General features: G+C 36.1%; 1 protein-coding gene across 1 annotated transcript in view; it reads right to left on the bottom strand.

Moving 5' to 3' along the window:
- The window catches only part of ttc27 (tetratricopeptide repeat domain 27), a 96,340-nt gene that overhangs the window by 59,764 nt on the left and 15,825 nt on the right, over positions 1–20,751 (bottom strand). The window contains exons 6-10 of the mRNA XM_058748727.1: positions 19,979–20,081; positions 9,593–9,757; positions 9,273–9,412; positions 7,828–7,940; positions 5,323–5,389 (exon numbers count right to left, since the gene is read on the bottom strand). Of these exons, the coding sequence (XP_058604710.1) occupies positions 5,323–5,389; positions 7,828–7,940; positions 9,273–9,412; positions 9,593–9,757; positions 19,979–20,081 (588 nt within the window). The remainder of the gene's footprint in view (positions 1–5,322; positions 5,390–7,827; positions 7,941–9,272; positions 9,413–9,592; positions 9,758–19,978; positions 20,082–20,751) is intronic.

The raw sequence follows: 20,751 nt of genomic DNA, 5'->3' as shown, positions 1-20,751 counted from the left end.
TAAAGCTCAGTAAAATGAAACATCCAGAAACGACATTCAGGAGAGAGTTTAACAGCACAGAATATGGAAAAGAAAGAGCCTGGCACACACCAGACTACTAATGAACAAAGTTATTATAGCTCTGAAAATCGCAGTACTTTTAACCTTTTAACTTAACCATAGTCTAATTGATATTCATGAGCTAAACCCAATCACAATCAGGTCTGTCAACCCATCTATCATTCCTATGAAAGTGACACTTACAGTTTAAATATCAGTTTTAGTCTTCATATCCTGTAACCGCACCACAGATTGTCCCATCTTCCTATGATGTCAAACAATTGGGTGAAAATGCAACAAATAAACTGTGATTTGTTTGTTTTACACGTAAATTAGATGATTGCTTCTTGTCTAAACGAACAATTTGTTTTGATAGAATACAACTATGTGGGGGGGGGGGGAGATAAATAAATCAGGCTTTGGAAAATAAATTCAAACCATCTGAAACAGACCAAAATTGGGAAAGAAATGACAAAGACCTTCCTTTTGTATTTTAAAAATGACAAATATAATAATACAAATGTTACAGTTTATCATCAATATTTATATAAATTCTATATATACACACACACACACACACACAGATATACAGTCATGGCCAAAAATATCGGCACCCTTGGTAAATATGATCAAAGGCGGCTGTGAAAATTAATCTGCATTGTTAATCCTTTTGATCTTTTATTTAAATTCACAAAAATCTAACCTTTCATTGGATAATAAGAATTTAAAAGAAATATTATGAAATAAATGTTTTTCTCTAATGCACATTGGCCACAATTAAAGGCACCCTTTTATTCAATACTTTTTGAAACCTCCATTTGCCAGTTTAACAGCTCTAAATTTTCTCCTATAATGCCTGATGAAGTTAGAGAACACCTGACAAGAGATCAGAGACCATTCCTTCATCCAGAATCACTCCAGACCCTTTAGATTCCCAGCTCCATGTTGGTGCTTCTCCTCTTCAGTTCACCCATTGATTTTCTACAGGGTTCAGGTCAGAGGACTGGAATGGCCAGCAGAAGCTTGGTTTTGTGCTCAGTGACCCATTTTTGTGTTGTTTTTGAGGTTTGTGTTTGGATTATTGTATGGTTGGAAGATCCAAACATGGCCCATTATAAGATTTCTAACAGAATCAGTCACTTATTGATTTTTTTATCTGTTGGTATTTGATCGAATCCATGATGCCATGTGTCTAAACAAGATGTCCAGGACCTCCAGCAGAAAAATAGCAGTATCAAACCACATCATCAAAAATACAGCAGTATATTTCATTGTACACATGGGGTACTTTTTATCCCCGTGTTCACCAAACCCATCTTGAGTGTTTGCTGCTAAAAAGCTCATTTTTTAGTTTAATCTGACCATAGAAGCCAGTCCCATTTGAAGTTCCAGTCGTGTCTGATAACTGAATATGCTGGAGTTTGTTTTTGGATGTGCGAGGAGAATTTTTCTTGAAGTCCTCCCAAACAACATGTGGTGATGTAGGTACTGTTTGACAATTTTTTTTTTTTTTTTTTAAAGGTTTTCTGACCCTGAGACTCAACTATATTCCCCAGCTGTGGTCCTTGGAGAGTCTTTAGCCACTCAAACCCTCCTATTTATATTTCTGTGAAACAGGAAGTCATGGCTGGATAATTTCATGTTTGTAATCACCCTGGAGTGCTCAAAATTGTGAATATGAATGGGAATATACTTCAGAGATATGTTACTCATAAGAATTTCTAGGGGTGCCAATAATTGTGTCCAACGTGTATTTGAGAAAAACATTTCATAATGATATTTCCCCCATTTTAATTTTCACAGCCTTCTTTGATCAGATTTACCAAGGGTGCCAATATTTTTGGCCATGACTGTATATATATATATATATATATATATAAGTGGGTGAAATATATTGTCTTCATAATAGTTTTTCATTAACAATGCTAGCCTTTCTGATGAGGCAAGTATTACGTACAGCATTGAAATGATTCAATTTTCCCAACCATAACCACCCAAATAATCATTTCATCTCTTTCTAGTGTTTATGAGCACAAATTCATCAACTACAGTGAGTACAGTGATTTCTATTGAATTATGTCCAGAGGCAGAGGATGTCCTCATCCCAAACTGACTCATAGGCCTATTCTACCCCATTAATTTTGTTTCCAACCTGCTTAAAATATGGACTCTAGAGTTCATGCAGAAAGCAGAGCTCCATCAGGCACAGGAAACTGCTGTTTGAACTCTTTGCTCGAAGTGTAGATTATTTTTCCAGAGGGACCTGACTCTAACAGCTTTTGCCGAATATGATGCAAACCTCTGGGTCAGACTCTGGAGACACATTTTTCCTTTTCTTTCCCTTTTTACTGCTCATTTCCAATCCATCACACTGCTTTGCCCTGTCCGTCAGAGCCTCGTACCTTAAGCAAACCTGAGATTGGCATATCTGATGACTTGTGGTGACGTCTCTGGTGTGGGTGTTGACACATTCGAGTTGGCTTTGAATTGTTTGCCAAAAGCTGTCAGACAGTCAAACCTTCCACAGTCAAACCCACATTTCACAGTACCACACCTAATTGGGCTCCTCAACAATCTGTGATCTTAAAAGGTGTTGATTAGGAGGGATTAATTTCAAGGAGAGACCACCAACATCTCAGCGCTACAGCCATGAGAACAGGTGTGGGTATTTGTCAAAGCGTCGGAACATGTCCTCTCAAGGTTAAAGTTGTCTGGGAAAGTCACTTAATACTTCAGGGAAAATTGCAATTGGCCATAACACAGAAACACTTGAAAAGAACTGACCTCATTCCAAGACGTGGGAGAGTTTTAGAGAGAAGTGCACACAGCCGAACGTACAAGAGCAGAGGACTCACTTCATTGCTCGTACAAATAAAGATATCAAGCTTTGAACAGCGAGGCAAGGCGGAGCAGCCGAGGTCCTCCGAGAGCCGGAGAAAGGCAACTTCTAATGAATGCAAATAGATTCGGAGTCTGTGAAGATGGGTAGGGCAGTAACCCAAGTATAAATTAGAAAAGAAGAAAACAACATAGGAGGACGACAAGCTGAAACATCACCCCTGAAAATGAGCTAAAGAACTATTAAACAGCATCAGCCACAGTTACAAGCAGCTGAAGGAACAGGAGAATTCAGATTCAACCAGAGTGTGTGTATGTATGCTTGTTTGTGAGTAAATACAGCATGTAAGGTACCAAGAAAAAAAGAAAAGAAAAGTGGAATACAATGGTTTACAGATAACCTACCATGGTAATGAAATTACTACACACATTAAATATAATAATAATAGTGATTAAATACATTTAATGATAATAATTATGAATAATTATCTTTTTTTTGGTATTTATATAAACATGTTCCGTTGTTTTAATATTAACATTTATATAAATGCTAAAATGCACAAAACATAATTTATATTAAAATTATATACAGTATATGCTATTACAAATGGAATTTAAATAATAAAAATAAATTTCACTGCAAGTCCGAATATTAAACATTTTCCAGGTCAGTTAAAGAAAATGCAAAAATGTTCAGTTAAATAAGACTTGGGAATGGAAAAATGCATTAGTGAATAGTTGTTTCTCATTCATGTTCATATTTAACTTGTCACATATTAAGCATTGACTTAGCTCACCCTTTGACAAGGCACAACCTTTTTTCTCGCTACATAAATAAGACAGAATGTGAGTTTAGAATACAAGCGCTTTAACATGGCATCTCCACAATCGAGCGAGAGGCACAACTGTGATTGTGAAGTGGTTGATTTTGCTGTCAGAGACATTTGTAAATGCATATAAAATCACACACAACTGTCCTCAGCAATACCAGACTATAAATAATTGAGGCTGTTGGTGGGCACAGGTTGCTGATTTAGAAACTCTTTGTATGCTAATTTGCTGCTGGTTAAAAATGATGTTCACAGCAGATGTAGACAGTGTCGCGTTGAGCACGTGACTGTTCTTACAGGCGCGTCTCCTCCGCAGGGTTTCATTTGCGGTACACATCGATTAAGCAGAACATATGCAGTGCTTGAGTTGAGTGTGTTTGCAATAAGAATAACCACATCGTTGTTTCCACATCTTAATGGTGGGATGCTTACTACAGATTAAAAGAAGTGACCCTCAGGGTAACTTTCCAAATTGTATGTCTGTGGCTGAAACATTGAACTAATTAAATTAACAGGAAGTGGCTTAAAGATTATCGAGGAAGACACTATGGCCTGCTGGCAGAGAAGCGTCTTCATTAGCTCAATTTCTGTGAGTGAGTTCTGCTCTCCTCGTAACTGACCAAACGTTTAGGTTTCCGATGGTTTTTCACTCTTCTGTAATGCGAGTTTTGAGTGAATGAGCTGAAAGGAAATGGGCAGTTTTCAATCTGTCTATCATTCTCACCCAAGCTGTCAAAAACTGCTACATGTAAAAATATAAAGACGTGTCAAAATAACAAATCTCATACTTTCTGACATTACAAAGTCTGGAAGTCAAATCTTCAACAGCATACAGATGTCAAAAAGACTTATACAACTGAGCTCATACATTTACATATGCCTGCAGAATGTGTTTGGCATTTTTGTTTTCTTTTTTGCCTAGAAAAAAAATTAAAAATAATAATAATAATAATAATAAATATGGTTTTTACATATATTCTACAATATAACTACTTAAATTTGGGTCTTTGGTTAAATTATGGCTCTTAGTTCTTAATATTTTGTATTGTCTCTTCACAAATCAATGACTCTCACAGCTTTGTTATGTACGGGCACCTCAATTGTCCAGATTGTTCAAACGTTTCAAAAGTCTGGGGGCTATTACAAATGTGCAGAGAACTAAAGAATTTACAGGACTTGGAGCAAACCATAGACTCATGCAAATTATTGCAAAGGACCACAAACAGTCAATTAGTTGCTTCGACCCAAGCCACAAATTTGAATGAACGAACACTGGAATTGTAAATAAAAACAGCATTGACAAACTTACGAAACTAAATTCACCAGGCCTATGTAAACTTATGTGCTAGATTTGACCAGTGCAGCTTAAATGACAAGGTCATGACACCTCATTAATGTTATACGTTCCTAGCAGAGCAACAGAAGCGACAGACCATTTCATTGGTTTGTTTGTGTTAGTGTAAACACACATTCTAGGCACAAAACTGTCACCAAACGAGAGACCTGTTTACATGCACCCCATCTGTCAGACTGAAAATACAACTGCGTATACTGATAAGAGATGTGTCAACTGCACGGTGGCAGTGAGAGAAAGACAGAAAAACGTGCATCTTACCGTCGTGAAGGCCAGGAGCTCCTCATCATTTAGCTTGTGAACTGGATTATTCTTCTGAAAGTCTATGCTGTAAAACAACAAACCATGGTCAATCTAAAAAAAAAAAAAATCAGCACATAAATGAAGCACAGGTTTCTTTTAGTTCACAAGAAAACAAAAAGTGATCATTAAAAAAATCCCAGTGCATGCAAGAGCTTGTGCCTCGTCCATTATTCTTTCAACTTTTTAAACACTTAAGAATTGAGACATATTTCATAAATAAAAACTACGAAATAATCCTTCCATTATGATTTATTTGCATAATTACACATTAGTGTAATGCATAAAAGTCTCATTACTTTGAAGATTCTCCCAGTAATTTGTGGTTCATTAATTAAACGAAGTTCAACTAAGTACCAAGATAGAAAGACAGATCTTAAACATAGGCTTCCTATTTTTTTTGCATTTGGGTTGAAATACGACCCCTGTATTTCATGAAATTCACCCGTTCTATTCCAGTAGAGGCATTAAAACAAAGTTGTCACAGAAAGTCAAAAGGATAAAATATGAGCTTGCACATCAACCCTCACTCAGCAGTTCAATTATTTAATCCTATTATAACCATAACTCAATATTCTAGGTAACTTCAGCTACTTTCCTCAAGTTGTAACTGTCTGAATTTTTCATTTGAGTCAGAGTTCTTTACGTTAGCCTGGTATAATAAATGTACGGCAGGCTGTTCGCATTCCAATAGAATGCAGTTAAACCGTATGTGCGGTTTTACTCGACTGCACCAATGACGGCCCATAATTCACCTTCAACCATCACGCAGCCCAATTAAGGTCCCTGGTCTGCATAATTACACCCTGCTAATTATTCCACGCCTGCAATTTGTCTCCTAGCAGCCAGTCGGGCAGGATGACGACCTTTCTACAACAAACAGGGCACACAGGCTGGTACAAAGCTAATTAGAGAGCAGTGTAGGAGAACCCCGCACCTCCTCCCGGGGATGAGATGGGGGTGGATGACCATCCGCTTTTTTATTCAGGATGGAGAAGACCGCTATCAAAGTGCACTTGGGCACAAAAAACATATTCTGCAAGACGAAGGCCTGACACAGCACTTCAAAGTTACTAAGATAAAACAAGTCTCTCAGCAATAACAATGATTTACACATCCCCAACATGATTAATGTCGAGCTGCGGCTTTAAAAGTCAGGAGCTAAAATACTACAGCTACTAAAACTAATCTCAAGGATGAGGAGACAAAGAGGAGACAATTTTTCCTTGGATTTTTGGGTCTATGAATTTTTAAGCACAATTCAGCCAGAAGACCTGTTGAAGTCATACTCGTAAAATGGTTTGGCTTGGGCTTTGACAACCTGATTTTCATAAGGATGTTCAATCTCACATGCACAAGCACTCTTAAAACAGTCTATAATAAAGTGTCACAAACCAAGAGACATATACAAATACACACTCGTGGCAAAAAAGGGATGTGTGTTTAATTTAACTGTTGACAGTGGCAGTATATGCGATTCCTCTGCAAGATTTAAAACTTCTATTAAAGTGAAACTTTTACCTTCACAGCAACATCCTTGCTCCTCACAAATTCATATGTGGATTCAATTAAAATAAACTTAAAATACTGTTTTAATAAAACAGGAATGGTGATTTAAATATTTAAAATGTTCAGCACACAGTTTTACAGTTATTAGTTTAATTTAGTGATGTCTACTTGAGTAATTGGGGGTTGGGAATTTTTGCACCATTTTGATCTGGTTTTTTTAACCGTTGGTCTATGTAAACATCTATACAATGAACATATTTGGCCATTGCATCAGGTCTCACAGCTTTTGCATTGTTGCACAACATTAGAATTGTATTTTAAGATGAGACTTAAAATAGTTAAAAAATAAATAAAAATAAAAACTTTACTCAAATACCAAAACCTAAATATTAAACACGTATATATGTGTATATGTATATATATGTATATATATATATATGTGTATATGTATATATGTGTATATGTATATATGTATATATGTATATATATATATATATATATATATATATATATTTTTTTTTTTTTTTTTAAATAGATTTAATTGGAAAAATTCTTTCTTTTATCATTGTGTTACACACAGTCTACCATCATTTGAAAAGAAAAATGTCTTAGTATTGAGTGCTGATGATGACGCATCCGAGTAAAAGTCACCATGAACAATATTAATACAAACTGCTGTCTGGTAAATTGGGCTGTAACATACTACCAAAAACCCAGTGGCAAGCAATCACGAATAAAAAAAAATGAAGAGGCCACTTTTGTGTATTTGTGTATAATCATTACTGCTTTTCGATCTGTATGGAATGTTCTGAAGTAAAAAAAAAAAAAAAAAAAAAAGTCAAGGCACAATTACTGCTCTTCACTGTTGTTATTTCAGAGTACCTAGGTACTAGTTCCCATCCTGTTACTACAGCCACCACAGAAACAGGACATATCCATATCGACTGAGACACTCACCATGTGGCCAGTATAAGGTTCTGTTCCTCAGCACTGAGGTCCGGAAGTTCATGTTCAGATGGCTCTGCCAGGTTAATCTGGTTCAGGACTGTATCATCACTCAACTGATGATCCTATAAACACACACAGAGGCATGAGAACCACAGCAGATCCCAAAAAGACCTTAAAAAGTGTATGACAAACACAGAACAGTTTAGATAAGAGAAAAAGGAGACAGTAAACAATTCAAACATAATTTTTTCAGTTATGGCAACATGACACGAACTTTACTTTATTATAGTGTCATAAAACATGCATTTAGCTCTTTAATCCCTTTTGAAGGGTTATTTCCTGAAATATTACCTCAAATGAGAAAATAATGCTAGCTCATGCATCAAGAAATCAATCATAGTCAGCATTGATACTTATTAGCTAGGGCGGGGCATATGCAAATGAACATGTTCCACTGCTTTAGCCCATTTAAAATCTAATTTGTTGACATTCAAATTCAATTCCCATGAAATGAAGTCTGACAGCTCTCACACACACACAGACACTCTACCTAAAAAGCCTTCACATGCAGACAAATGACAACCAAGACCCACTGGAGTGCTATCAGCTCAGAGTTTGTAAGCAATACTGATCTTATCACATTTAATCCAAAAACTCAAGTCATCCTGGAAAAAATGATTTAATGCACTTTTTAGGGCCACAACACATAAAATGGGGCCAGCTAAGGGGAAACAGAGATAAGGTCCGGGAATTTTCCGTAAAATCTTTGTCTGTCCCCAATTTGTCATATTTGCAGCCAAAGCAGATAACACCAGACAGAGCAATGCCACTGCACAGATCAGCCAAACACCAGATAAAACTCAACCGCCGTCCAAAAATGTGCAATAAAAGTAAAGCACTGCCTCAGGGTGAGAGGAGAGAGACCGCGTGAGGAAGACGGGAAAGAATGGGACAGATGGAAATCTGCATAAAATTTATTTTTCACGACCTTCACTGCAGCTCAATGTCACGTCTGCTGTCAGCACAAGAACAAATGTCGCCCCCTGATGGATGGGATAAGTACTGCACCGTTCTTGCCCCTACAGGGACTGTGATGGGTATTCATGTACCCAGGGGCCAAAATGATTACTCAAGAGCCAAATGAGAGTAAAAACTGTAGAAATGTAAAAATAACCCTCTCTCATGTAAGTGATGCAAGTGATTCAAATGACGCATGAAAAGTAAAATAAAGAAAATTATACTTATTACACATACTCATCTAGTGACAACAGCTAAATAATTTTATTGCAACAGAACAAATACAGTTAAACAAAATACAAAGAAACTATTAAATTATAATACAATACAATAAACTGAAAAAAACTAACATTACAAATAAAATAAATAGTCTATAATTTCTCTCAATGCACCTGCCATTGAAATGACATTAAGCTAATTTTAGACCCTTTATGTACCTTTGGTAAGAGTTCTTTAGGCGTTGGTGTGAGGGAGGGACTCTCAGAATTGGGAACAGGTGAACTGTCCTTCCGTTTCACATCTAAGATGAGCTGAGCCAGAAAGTTCTCCTGAAAATGAGTTCTCTTTCCTAAAGCACCTGAGAGAGACGATTATTTAATCATTCATGCATTCCATCAATACTGCTGGGTCATCCATATTTTCTTAAATTCACTCGTTTCATCTTCCATTTACTTCAGTCACACATTGCCGTTTATCCCTCCTTCAATCACCTGCACAGAACAAATCATTTTTCTTGACATTACATTATATTTCTTACCTGTCATGTTAACATCGATTCCTGACAGATCGCGGGCTGTTTGCAGGTGTTCTTTGGCCCTGCGATACTCATAGTAGGACAGGCAGGTATAACTGCACTCCAGGTGGAACTGAATGGCCAGGTTCCTATGTGTGTTGTTGGTGAAGAGCTCCTCACATTTATACACTACAGAAAGAGAGGAAGGACCAGTTCGTGAGAGACACCATCTATTACACATTCTTCTATATATTCAGCATTTATTATATTGCCATATATCTCCAGAGGACAATGCTAAATGGTTGTATAATGCATTGCACATTTATAGATGTAAAATCATTATGATTATCATAGATACAGTATGAGGTTGCACTGCAAGGGAACAAACCTATTGCCTATATAGTTAGGATATGGCTAGATACCCACAGGGACCCCAACCAGTGCTTCAGGGGAAGAAATGAAAATGAATGATGAAAACAAGAGGGGAAAAAAAGGAAAGCAGCAAGGAAGTATGAAGATAAACGGAAGAATAAGGAAGGAATGGAGAAAAGAAGGAATAAAGTAGTAGAAAGGAAGAACAAGGAGGAAGGATGAAAGAAAAAAAAAAGGAAGAAAGAAAGAATGAAGGTAGAAAAAATTAAGGAGGGGGAAGGAAGAACAAATGAAGAGTGAATAAATGAAGGAAGAAAGGATGGATGAAAGGTAGGATAGAATAAAGAAACAGGAAAGATGAAGTAAGAAGGGAAGGAGGAGAAGAGAAGAAAGAATAAGGATGGGAAGAAGAATGAATGAACAAATGAAGAAGCGGAAGGAAGGATAAAGCAGGAAGAAAAAAGCAAAGTAAGTGAGAAATATAAAAGAAAGGAAGGAAGGATAAAAGAAATGGAAGAAAAATTTAAATTAAAAGGAGGAAGAACAAATTAGGGAGAAAGGTAGGGTAGAGGAAAAATAAAACAGGAAAGAGAAAAAGAAGAAAGGAAGGAGAAAAGTAGAAAGAATAAGGATGGAAAGACGAAATAAAAAAAAGGAAGGAAGGATAAAGGAGGAATAAATACAAAAAGGAAGAAATAAAAAGAAAGGAAGGAAAATGAAGAAAGAAGAAATGGAAGAAAAAGCAGGAAGGAAGGAAGGACAAAAAGAGATAGGAGGCAGTGAGAAAAATGGAAGGAAAACCCAACTGAATAAATACAGGGTTATTTCATTTTTTTCCCTCTCAGTCCACAGCTGTACATCCACTTTCACCAGTATTATAGTATGTATGAAAATGTGAACGCTATGGCCCTTCATAAAGCTGAGCTGGTGCGTCACTGTGACCTTCAGTGTGATCTGCGTGAGGATCTGAGTGTTTTAAAGTCCCCTCATTGCAGATTAAAGCTCACTTAGCAAGGGAAAGCAGCACCTTTCCTCGCATATACTAACAGCTCCAGATCATTGATGGGCCAGTCACGCACATGTATCTGTGTGTGCAGAACAAAGAGAAGCGCTCATTTCTCACCCTTCGCAAAGAGATGACACAAACCATGATTACCTCATGTTAACAAAAGAAATTAGCGAGAAAAGCAGTCAAAAATATCTCAAAGCCTCAAGTGTGCGCTGACTAAAATAGCTGAAATTCTAATTTTGAATTCATCATGCATGCAGCCAACTTTCAATGTCACATCTTCAAATGTCATCAAATGTTATGAAAGTATGTTACTAATGCACAAATATCTCCGCCTGGGGGCTAAGAGGGAGAAAGAAAAAAATAATGCAGCAGTATTTGAGGTATTTATTCTGGAAAGGGAAAGCAATAACTAATTGGGTACAGACATAAGTGATCATTTTATTTCTAGTCGGGGCTTAACTCTGAATACTAGAATTCTTTAACAATGTTTAATGAATACAAATTTTATTTAATATTATTAGCAGTACTAGTAGTGGTAGTATTAGAATTAATAATAATTATAATAACAGCAACAATAACATTTACAATTAATAATATTATTTAAAAAAAATTATGATATGTAATTAATTGCACTTAGGTTAAGTACAATTAATTACAGTATTAATGATTAATTGTACTTAAACAAGTACAGTTAATTACATATTTTTGCAATATTTTTCTTTTTAAAGTATTAAACTGACAGCTCTTCTTCTCAGAATGAATCTCTGGATAACTTGGACTTTTTTAATAATTAAGTCAGGTTACATTATTTTAAGGTGTCCCCGTTACAGTGTAATTATACATTTATGTACCGAGTAATATTAATTAAATACATGTACTTACTATATTGTTAGGGTTAGGGTTACTTGCATGTAATTATGCATAATTAATTGTTATTATAGTAGTACATGTAACATCTTAAAATGAAGGGTTACATTTAAGTCATTTAACAAAAACATTTAACCAACCCTAAAAGTAGCCATGGCTAAACTAAAACCAACATATTATGCAAGTCAATTTTTCATTGATTGACAGGCCTTCTGACCTTTGCAACTCTGAATATTAAAACCACCAAATCAGTTTCCTACGGATGCCCTCTTGAAAGCGGTTACCTACAAACCTGCATTAACATCTTCAGTGGACCAGTGAAATCCCAGTACAGGCTTGACATTTACTAACCACAATGATAAAAGACATGGACCAATATCCACTCACCCATGTAACTCACAGAATGTAAACGCTGATTAAAAAATAATTCACCTTTATTATTTACCAACTCATAAAATGCTCCATTGACTTCAAAGTCAGTAATAAATAAGAAAAAAACTGCTCAGACAAATTTGCTCGAAACACAAACCTTATTGAAATCTCATCTTGCAGTTATGCCCGAGCACGGCTCTTGAAGTGAAATATGACCTTACTGTTCTGAGAAACCCTTTCTGTGTTTCTGATCATTTTCACTTTTTGAAATCCAAAAGTACTCAGTGCCCTGTGGGTGCACGAGTACTGACTGCAAGGGTAAACATATCACACAGTGTACTTTTATTCAAACTGAACCGTGTAGAACATCAGCTTTTCTCATTCACAGCGTGGTTAAAGCATGTAGAGAATAACTCTGGAAGAAAACTGTACTGGCTTTGCAAACCTACATTAAAACGGTCTTCAGATATCAGCATGTGAGGTTACATTGATTCCCTCATGCCTGCATCTCAGATCATCAGATTTTCTAGCTGGAATATAAAACCATATTTCAGTTCAAATGTATTTGGGCTTTCAGCCGCAACAGATCTTTCTGTAACAAATTCTGTTTGTGGGAGTCTCAATTGCTGCCATTAAGAGCTCCATAATGACATCTGGTCAGCAAAGATGGATTATGTTTCTGTGAGGCCCTCAGTGGGAGACGTACTAATAAAATTAGATAGCAAATATGACGAATAAACTTGCAATCGCAAGATATAAAGTTGCATAAGAGTTATGCATTGCAAAAGAGAGAACAACATACCACGACTAGTACAACTACAAAGCTGCAATAATGCTGAAAAGGGGGTTATGAACACATATCACTGTTTTTTTCACATGTGGCAACATCCATTCAAGCACATAAATTTTAATTTTACATCCTGGTAGCAAGAGGTCCCAGGGCTCTGGTGCCACTGTATACAAGATACCCATGCTGGTCAGACTTGGAAAGCAATTGCAAAGCAGCTATTTCAGACATTTCCTTCCACACAGCTCAGCCAGCTAGATTAAAGACAAAGCAAACCTGTACAGCTGTTTGGGTAATGAATTTAACAGTCCAGAGGATTTGAGAGGCAGGTGTGTTGATTGTTTAGATGTAGCCATTCCTGCAGCAAATTGATGCCTGAAGGACAAAAGATTGTTATGTATGTGTGTGTGTGCGCGTGTCAAAACTGTCATGTAAAAGTTTCCTAATCAACAAAACAGTTATAGAACTACCATAACACCTTTTGTCAAGTACAACTGTTTTTCTCCTAGAACATGCCACAAATATGAATTTGAAGTTAACCGAACAGAACTTGTCAGAAATTTAAGAGATAGTTCACACAAAAATAAACATTCTCTCAGTACTCAACATCAAGTTGTTCCAATACAAATAAAACGCTGGTTAATCTTCAAAACACAAGTTCTGGTATTTTTAATGAAACCTGAGCAGTTTCTGTCTGAGTAACCAAGATTCAAAAAGATCATGAAGTTGAATAAATGAATCCACTTTTAATCCAAGTCTTGAAGAAATACAATCACTTTACATAAGGAAAATATTTAATTTAGGCATAATGTAAATATAATTCTTCTTCACATATGGTAAACACAGAAGCTTGTGTCAACAAAGCTCACTGCCTCTCATGCTTAACACATGCATGTTTGGCATTCTGCATTTATTTCATGTGATGTGCTCCAAGTATGTGTGTGCACCATTGTTTAGATGTAAATAAAAGCCTAGATTAAATCTGTTCATCATATAAAGTGATCAAATCTTTTGACAAGTCTTGGATTCAACTGTTTGATTCAATAGGACTGCACAAAGCCAAGCAAGGCACACGTTACAGGTCACGTTCGAGCAGTTGGAGGAATTCATCTCGTTTGCGAGACTGCTGTTATTTGTGAAGTGAATATTAGATATTTTTTGTTCCTGCTGGTCGATACACTCTGTTTCACAGTGTTGGTAATCCATGAACAACTAGCAGTTAGTCGATGCTAATTTTACAACTCTGCAGGCATTCAGGTTTAGAGAGATGCTCTTTCAAAAAGACAAAAATACATTTGCCCTGACTTTTAGCTGATTGGTTCCACACAAGGCAGTGGTTCTTAGATTTTTTCTCTTTAAGACTAGATAATAAGACCTCTTTTTTATGAATGCTAATCAATACTTTTGTCAGATTTTGCAACCTGAACAACGGATCAAATTGTTGCAAAAAGTTTTCCCAAAGTAAAATGAGCTTTTTGCCATTTACTTTCAACTTTGTCAATGCTTCAGCTAAATAATGAAAAAAAGCTCCATTTAAAAAGACTGTGTACTACTTACTGTTTTGTTTAAAATGAAAGGCAAATTAAACTTGAATTAACATTGCAAAAATCCATAACAGAGAAAATGGCTTTAAAAATGATAAACACATTGCTCGGATAATGAAGGAGTAATTCACCCCAAAACTACACTTTTGCAACCTACTCACCCTCATGTTAATTTTGTCTTCCTGCTGAGCACAAAAATAGCTGAATAAGAGGTTTAAACTAGTTTGTCTAAAATAGGTACAGAGAAATTGTCCATACGACTTGTCTGCTAAAGTTACACGACAGAAATGTCAGAAACAGTTTGAAAGAATCATTACTCATAAAATCTTGCATTCAGCCACCAAAATATAGCGCATCTATATATATATATATATATATATCTATATATATATATATATATATATATATATATCTATATATATATATATATATATCTATATATATATCTATATATATATATATCTATATCTATATCTATATCTATATCTATATCTATATCTATATCTATATATATATATATATATATATATATATATATATATATATATATATATATATATATATATGCGCATGAACATCTTTGTATGCAAAAAGCTCATCACACTCCAAGTCAAATATAGAGAGCCAACTGAACAGAAACTTCATAGGCTCCAGAATGTATTGTCTAAATGCCAGGTTTGATTTAGCAGACATGAGATTTAAAATTTCCTCAAGAATATGGGTTCTCATAACTTGAAAACCACAGACCTAGCTATGCTTGAAATTAAAGAATGAACAAAGATATGGAAACCTTAAAAAGCATTAGTCCTACACTACCTTGTGTATGTTATAAAGTCCACGTCCAGATATTCAACTGCATGTTATTTCCACTTAAAACAGTATAAAATACCTCAGAGGCCCGGCAGTCAGAGTGTCGGCTGAAGTGAATCCCTGGCGATCCCCTAAATTCCCCACAACTCTCTGTGAAGGACAGTGAATGCTTTTGGCAGTCAATACTGGAACTGACAACACACCTCAGCGCGGTGTTATTCCAGCTTTGAAAGCTTCACAAATATAACATCATTCTGAAAATTCAGCTTTGCGTGCCATGAGAGACAGGCATGATGTTGGGGTCTTCTGAAGCAGATCCACTCACCAATACAAGATAGAACTATCGTCTGTATCCTCTTGTAAATATCGCATCTCAACATCTCCGCTGATTATCTATATTGGGGCATAGCTGATGCGTGTCTGATTAAAAGGCAGCACAGGAAACTCATTCCGAAGGCACAGGAACCCAATTAAGATGCTGCTTTGCTGCAGAGCTCATCATTTGGTCTGTGATTCCCTGGTGAATCCACATTAACATCCAAAACTCTTCAGAGGAACGGGTCTATATCCTGCCACTAAAGCAATACAATCTTTGACTCCCTTTTTTCTCCTCAGACACTATTTCAAGGGCATCTACAACAAATGCTTCAGTTCACACAAAGTATTAAAAGGAAAGTGCTGCCTCATGTTTGATGCTGAGACCTTCTAATTTCATCAGGATGTTGAATAGTTTGATTCATTTGCAATTCATAGCATTTTCAATCTTGAATGAATAAATATAAACTAAGCAGCCAAACGGCAACATAAAACTTTGTCCTCTGCCAAGGCTTTTTTATCATCTGAGCAACCGAATGACTTCCAATCAACTCTTTGAGATAGAGGCTATATGTCAATTCAGTGTCATATGATCCATCAAAAATCATTCTAATATGCTGATTTGGTGCTCAAGAAACATTTCTTATTTATATCAATTTTGGCAAAAGGTATGCTGGTTAATGTTCGTGGAAACTTGTACATTTTTTTCAGGATTCAAAAGAACAAGTTTTATTTGCAACAGAAATAAAAAAATAAAAATAAAAAAAAAACACAGGCAAGCAATATTACTGACCCAAGCTTTTTGAACAGTTTTCATAAACACATCCATATGGAGTAATTAAATACAGTCATTAAACCTGCCTGTGTGCGAGGTTTGAAGGAGGGCTGTCTGACACAAGGGTGTCATGTTATGTTAAGTCAGAGGTGACATAATCCTGACGAGTGCGAAATCCTGTTCCTAAAAATCCAAATCCTTCTGAAACGAACAACAAATGAACAGAAGTAATGAATTAGCCTAAAGGGAAATGCACACTTAATGAGATTTTCAATGGCATACTGAAATATCCCAAAATTGCAAAAAAAAAAAAAAATCGGGTTTCTTCTATGTTCATTTTTTGCTATGTTTAGGTTCATAAAGTCAACCTATAGAACTCTACTGTTATTAATCCTCATTCCCGTTTTTAAGTGGTTATCATGTGGACCAGTAGGGAGGGTCCTATAATGTACATTCACTTTTTCACAAGGTTCACAATTCAAGATCATTGGGAGTAGATTTGATCTGCAGAAAGCAAAATCTGATCCCATACAGCCAACAAAAACTCAGATCACAAGCATTGTGAAACCTCAAAGTTGCTCCACCTTTGGTGTGTCACTGCGTCTCTATTTCACACACACAAACAAACATGAAGTGCTGACATCATCAGCTCATACTAACGCTGTCACTGTCACCGCAGAGAAAAACACACACAACTCCAAAACACACACACAAAACCTGAATCTCCACGTCACCCCCGAGTTGACATCAGCTTTCTTAAAAATGACCCACTTAATAAGAGCTGACAGCTGTGTCATCTCTCCGCTAAAGAGCATCTCACGTCGCTAACGTGCCTTCAGCAGCTGAAGTGACGTCAGGATCTGAGCTGTGAAGAAATCTGAAATCCTGTTAAACACTTCTGATTCCCATTTCCCCCCAAGGACTTTCCAATAAAAAGCCCACACCCCAGTCAGTTTAAAAATTATACTGCAATAGATATATCAGGACCAAAAAAAAAAACCTAAAGAAAGATCTTTTTTTTTTTTTCTTTAATTAACTGCCACAAATGAAAATGCTGACTGCTTTGCCATGCTACGCTACGCTATTACACTTTTGTATTTCAAGATTGTACTGAAATCACAAATTTTTTATTCCTATACAGTCATGGCCAAAAATATCGGCACCCTTGGTAAATATGATCAAAGGCGGCTGTGAAAATCAATCTGCATTGTTAATCCTTTTGATCTTATTTTAAAAATTCACAAAAATCCAACCTTTCGTTGGATAATAAAAATTTTAAATGAGGGGAAATATTATGAAAAATGGTTTTTCTCAAATACACGCTGGACACAATTATTGGCACCCCTAGAAATTCTTATGAGTAAAATATCTCTGAAGTATATTCCCATTCATATTCACAATTTTGAGCACTCCAGGCTGATTATGAACATGAAATTATCCAGCCATGGCTTCCTGTTTCACAGAAATATAAATAGGAGGGAAAACAAAGCCCAAATTCCCTTAATCATCCATCACAATGAGAAAAACCAAAGAACATATTTCTGATGTGCAGCAAAAGATAATTGAGCTTCACAAATTAGTGAAGTGGCTTTAAGAAAAGAGCCAGAGCAGTGAAAATTCCCATTTCCACCATCAGGGCAATAATTAAGAATTTCCAATCAAAATAAAATGTTACGAATCTGCCTGGAAGAGGAAGTGTGTCTATATCGTCCTAATGCACGGTGAGAAGGAGAGTTTGAGTGGCTAAAGACTCTCCAAGGACCAAAGTTGGAGAATTGTAGAAAATAGTCAAGCAGCACCTACATCACCACATGTTGTTTGGGAGGGTTTCAAGAAAAATTCTCCTCGCTCATCCAAACATAAACTCCAGCATATTCATTTATCAGACACGACTGGAACTTCAAATGGGACTGGCTTCTATGGTCAGATTAAACTAAAAAATGAGCTTTTTAGCAGCAAACATTCAAGATAGGTTTGGTGAACACAGGGATAAAACGTCTCCCATGTGTACAATGAAATATACTGCTGTATTTTTGATGTTGTGGGCCTATATTTCTGCTGGAGGTCCTGGACATCTTGTTTAGACACATGGCATCATGAATTCTATCAAATACCAACAGATAAAAAAAACCCCAAAAACAATAAGTAACTGCCTCTGTTAGAAATCTTATAATGGGCCATGTTCGGATCTTCCAACCGGACAATAATCCAAAGACAAACCTCAAAAACAACACAAAAATGGGTCACTGAGCACAAAACCAAGCTTCTGCTGGCCATTCCAGTCCTCTGACCTGAACCCTGTAGAAAATGAGTGAGTGAACTGAAGAGGAGAAGCACCAACATGGAGCTGGGAATCTAAAGGGTCTGGAGTGATTCTGGATGAAGGAATGGTCTCTGATCTCTTGTCAGGTGTTCTCTAACTTCATCAGGCATTATAGGAGAAAATTTAGAGCTGTTAAACTGGCAAATGGAGGTTTCAAAAAGTATTGAATAAAAGGGTGTGTTGTTAATTGTGGCCAATGTGTATTAGAGAAAAACACTTCATAATGATATTTCCCCCGATTTTCTTAACCAATGAAAGGTTCGATTTTTGTGAATTTTTTTAATAAAAGATCAAAAGGATTAACAACGCAGATTAATTCTCACAGCCTTCTTTGATCATATTTACCAAGGGTGCCGATATTTTTGGCCATGACTGTACATGCTTTTTGATAATTTCTTCAGCTTCAACAGTAAAGACAGTTTTAGTCCAAAAAATATTATTTTTATTAAAACTTGTTGGCATAATCGCACAACAATAAACATTCTCTTTTTCCAGCACCCTGGGTTCAGGAAGTACTTTTCGCATACATTTTCACATGTATTTAAAACAAACAAAATCCTTAAGACTTAAATCAAACTGACCTGAGATTAATCACAATATTTGGTTTGATGCAGAAACGTATTTGAAAATTAGAGAGAGAGAGAGAGAGAGAGAGAGAGAAAGACAAAAGGTCTTTCTCTCTTCTTTTGTTTGTTTCACAGCAACCGCAAATTCACTGATTGGTGGATCTTACTTTGAGATTATTAGTAGGGTATATTATTTTTGGATATTTAAATCACTGTCTTTTGGCTTCTACAGAAGCATAATCTTTGCAGTTCACTCTTAAAAATAAAGGTGCTTCACGATGCCATAGAAGAACCTTTTTGTCTAAATGGTTCCATAAAGAACCTTTAACATCTGAAGAACCTTTCTGTTTCACAAAAGGTTCTTTTTTGCGAAAGAAGGTTCTTCAGAGTAAAAGGTAAGAAAGAGATAATTCTTTAAAGAACCTTTGACTGAATGATTCTTTGTGGAACCAAAAATGGTTCTTCTATGGCATCGCTGTGAAGAACCTTTTAAGCACCTTTATTTTTTAAGTGTTCTTGACTGGTATATCTTAAGAGTTACATTATCTCTAAAAATTATTTAGTTTTACCTCCAGGACTGTCTTGCTACACTCTATTTGGTACTGCACTGCAATCTCAGGTAACAAGAACTCTGTAACTGTGTGTGTGTGTGTGCGCGTTTTCTTGCCTTTCTCGATGCAGCTGAGCACGAGGTTGAAGAGCTGTGGGGATCTCTCCTCTAGTATCTGCTGATGTAGACTGACATATCGCAGTGTCCACCAGGGCAGCAGCTATTTGCAAACACGCAAACAGAGAGACAAGAACACAAGTTACATTTACACTACAGAACTTACGAAAGTTTGTGGTTGGTAACATTTATGTTTTTGAAAGTAATCTCTTTTGAATTTAAAATAACATTTTAAAATGTAAATTTATTCCTATGATGGTAAAGCTGAATTTTCAGCCATTACTCCAGTCTTCAGTGTCACATGATCCTTCCAATATGCTGATTTGCTGCTCAAGCAAAGGTTTTCCTGCTTAATATTTGTGGAAACCATACTATTTCCTTTATTATATTATCCTTTAAGTAATGAAAAGTTGAAAAGAACATCATTTTATTCAAAATAAAGTCTTGTAACATTATAAATGCCTTAACTGTCTCTTTTGGTCAATATTAAAATAATTTTTCAACAACAACAAAAACCTTACTGACCTCAAACTTGAACATTAGTGTACAGTACACACAAGATACTCCCTATGAATTTAAGTTTGACAAAGAAGTGAGCTGTAAAAGAACTGTAATTTCCTAACACAACATACTGTTCTAGACAAGCAACATTTATGCGTTACGACTAGAGATTAAATGTGGAACACTTTCAATCAAAGTTACAGAGTCAAGGACGAAAGGATCCACATTGTAACACTTATGTCTCTAAAAAGAAACAAAACAGGAGAACCGGG

The sequence above is a fragment of the Onychostoma macrolepis genome, chromosome 17, assembly GCF_012432095.1.
Source record: "Onychostoma macrolepis isolate SWU-2019 chromosome 17, ASM1243209v1, whole genome shotgun sequence".
Taxonomy (NCBI): domain Eukaryota; kingdom Metazoa; phylum Chordata; class Actinopteri; order Cypriniformes; family Cyprinidae; genus Onychostoma; species Onychostoma macrolepis.
The sequence above is the reverse complement of the archived record's forward strand: the minus strand, read 5'-3'. Positions and strand labels throughout refer to the sequence as shown.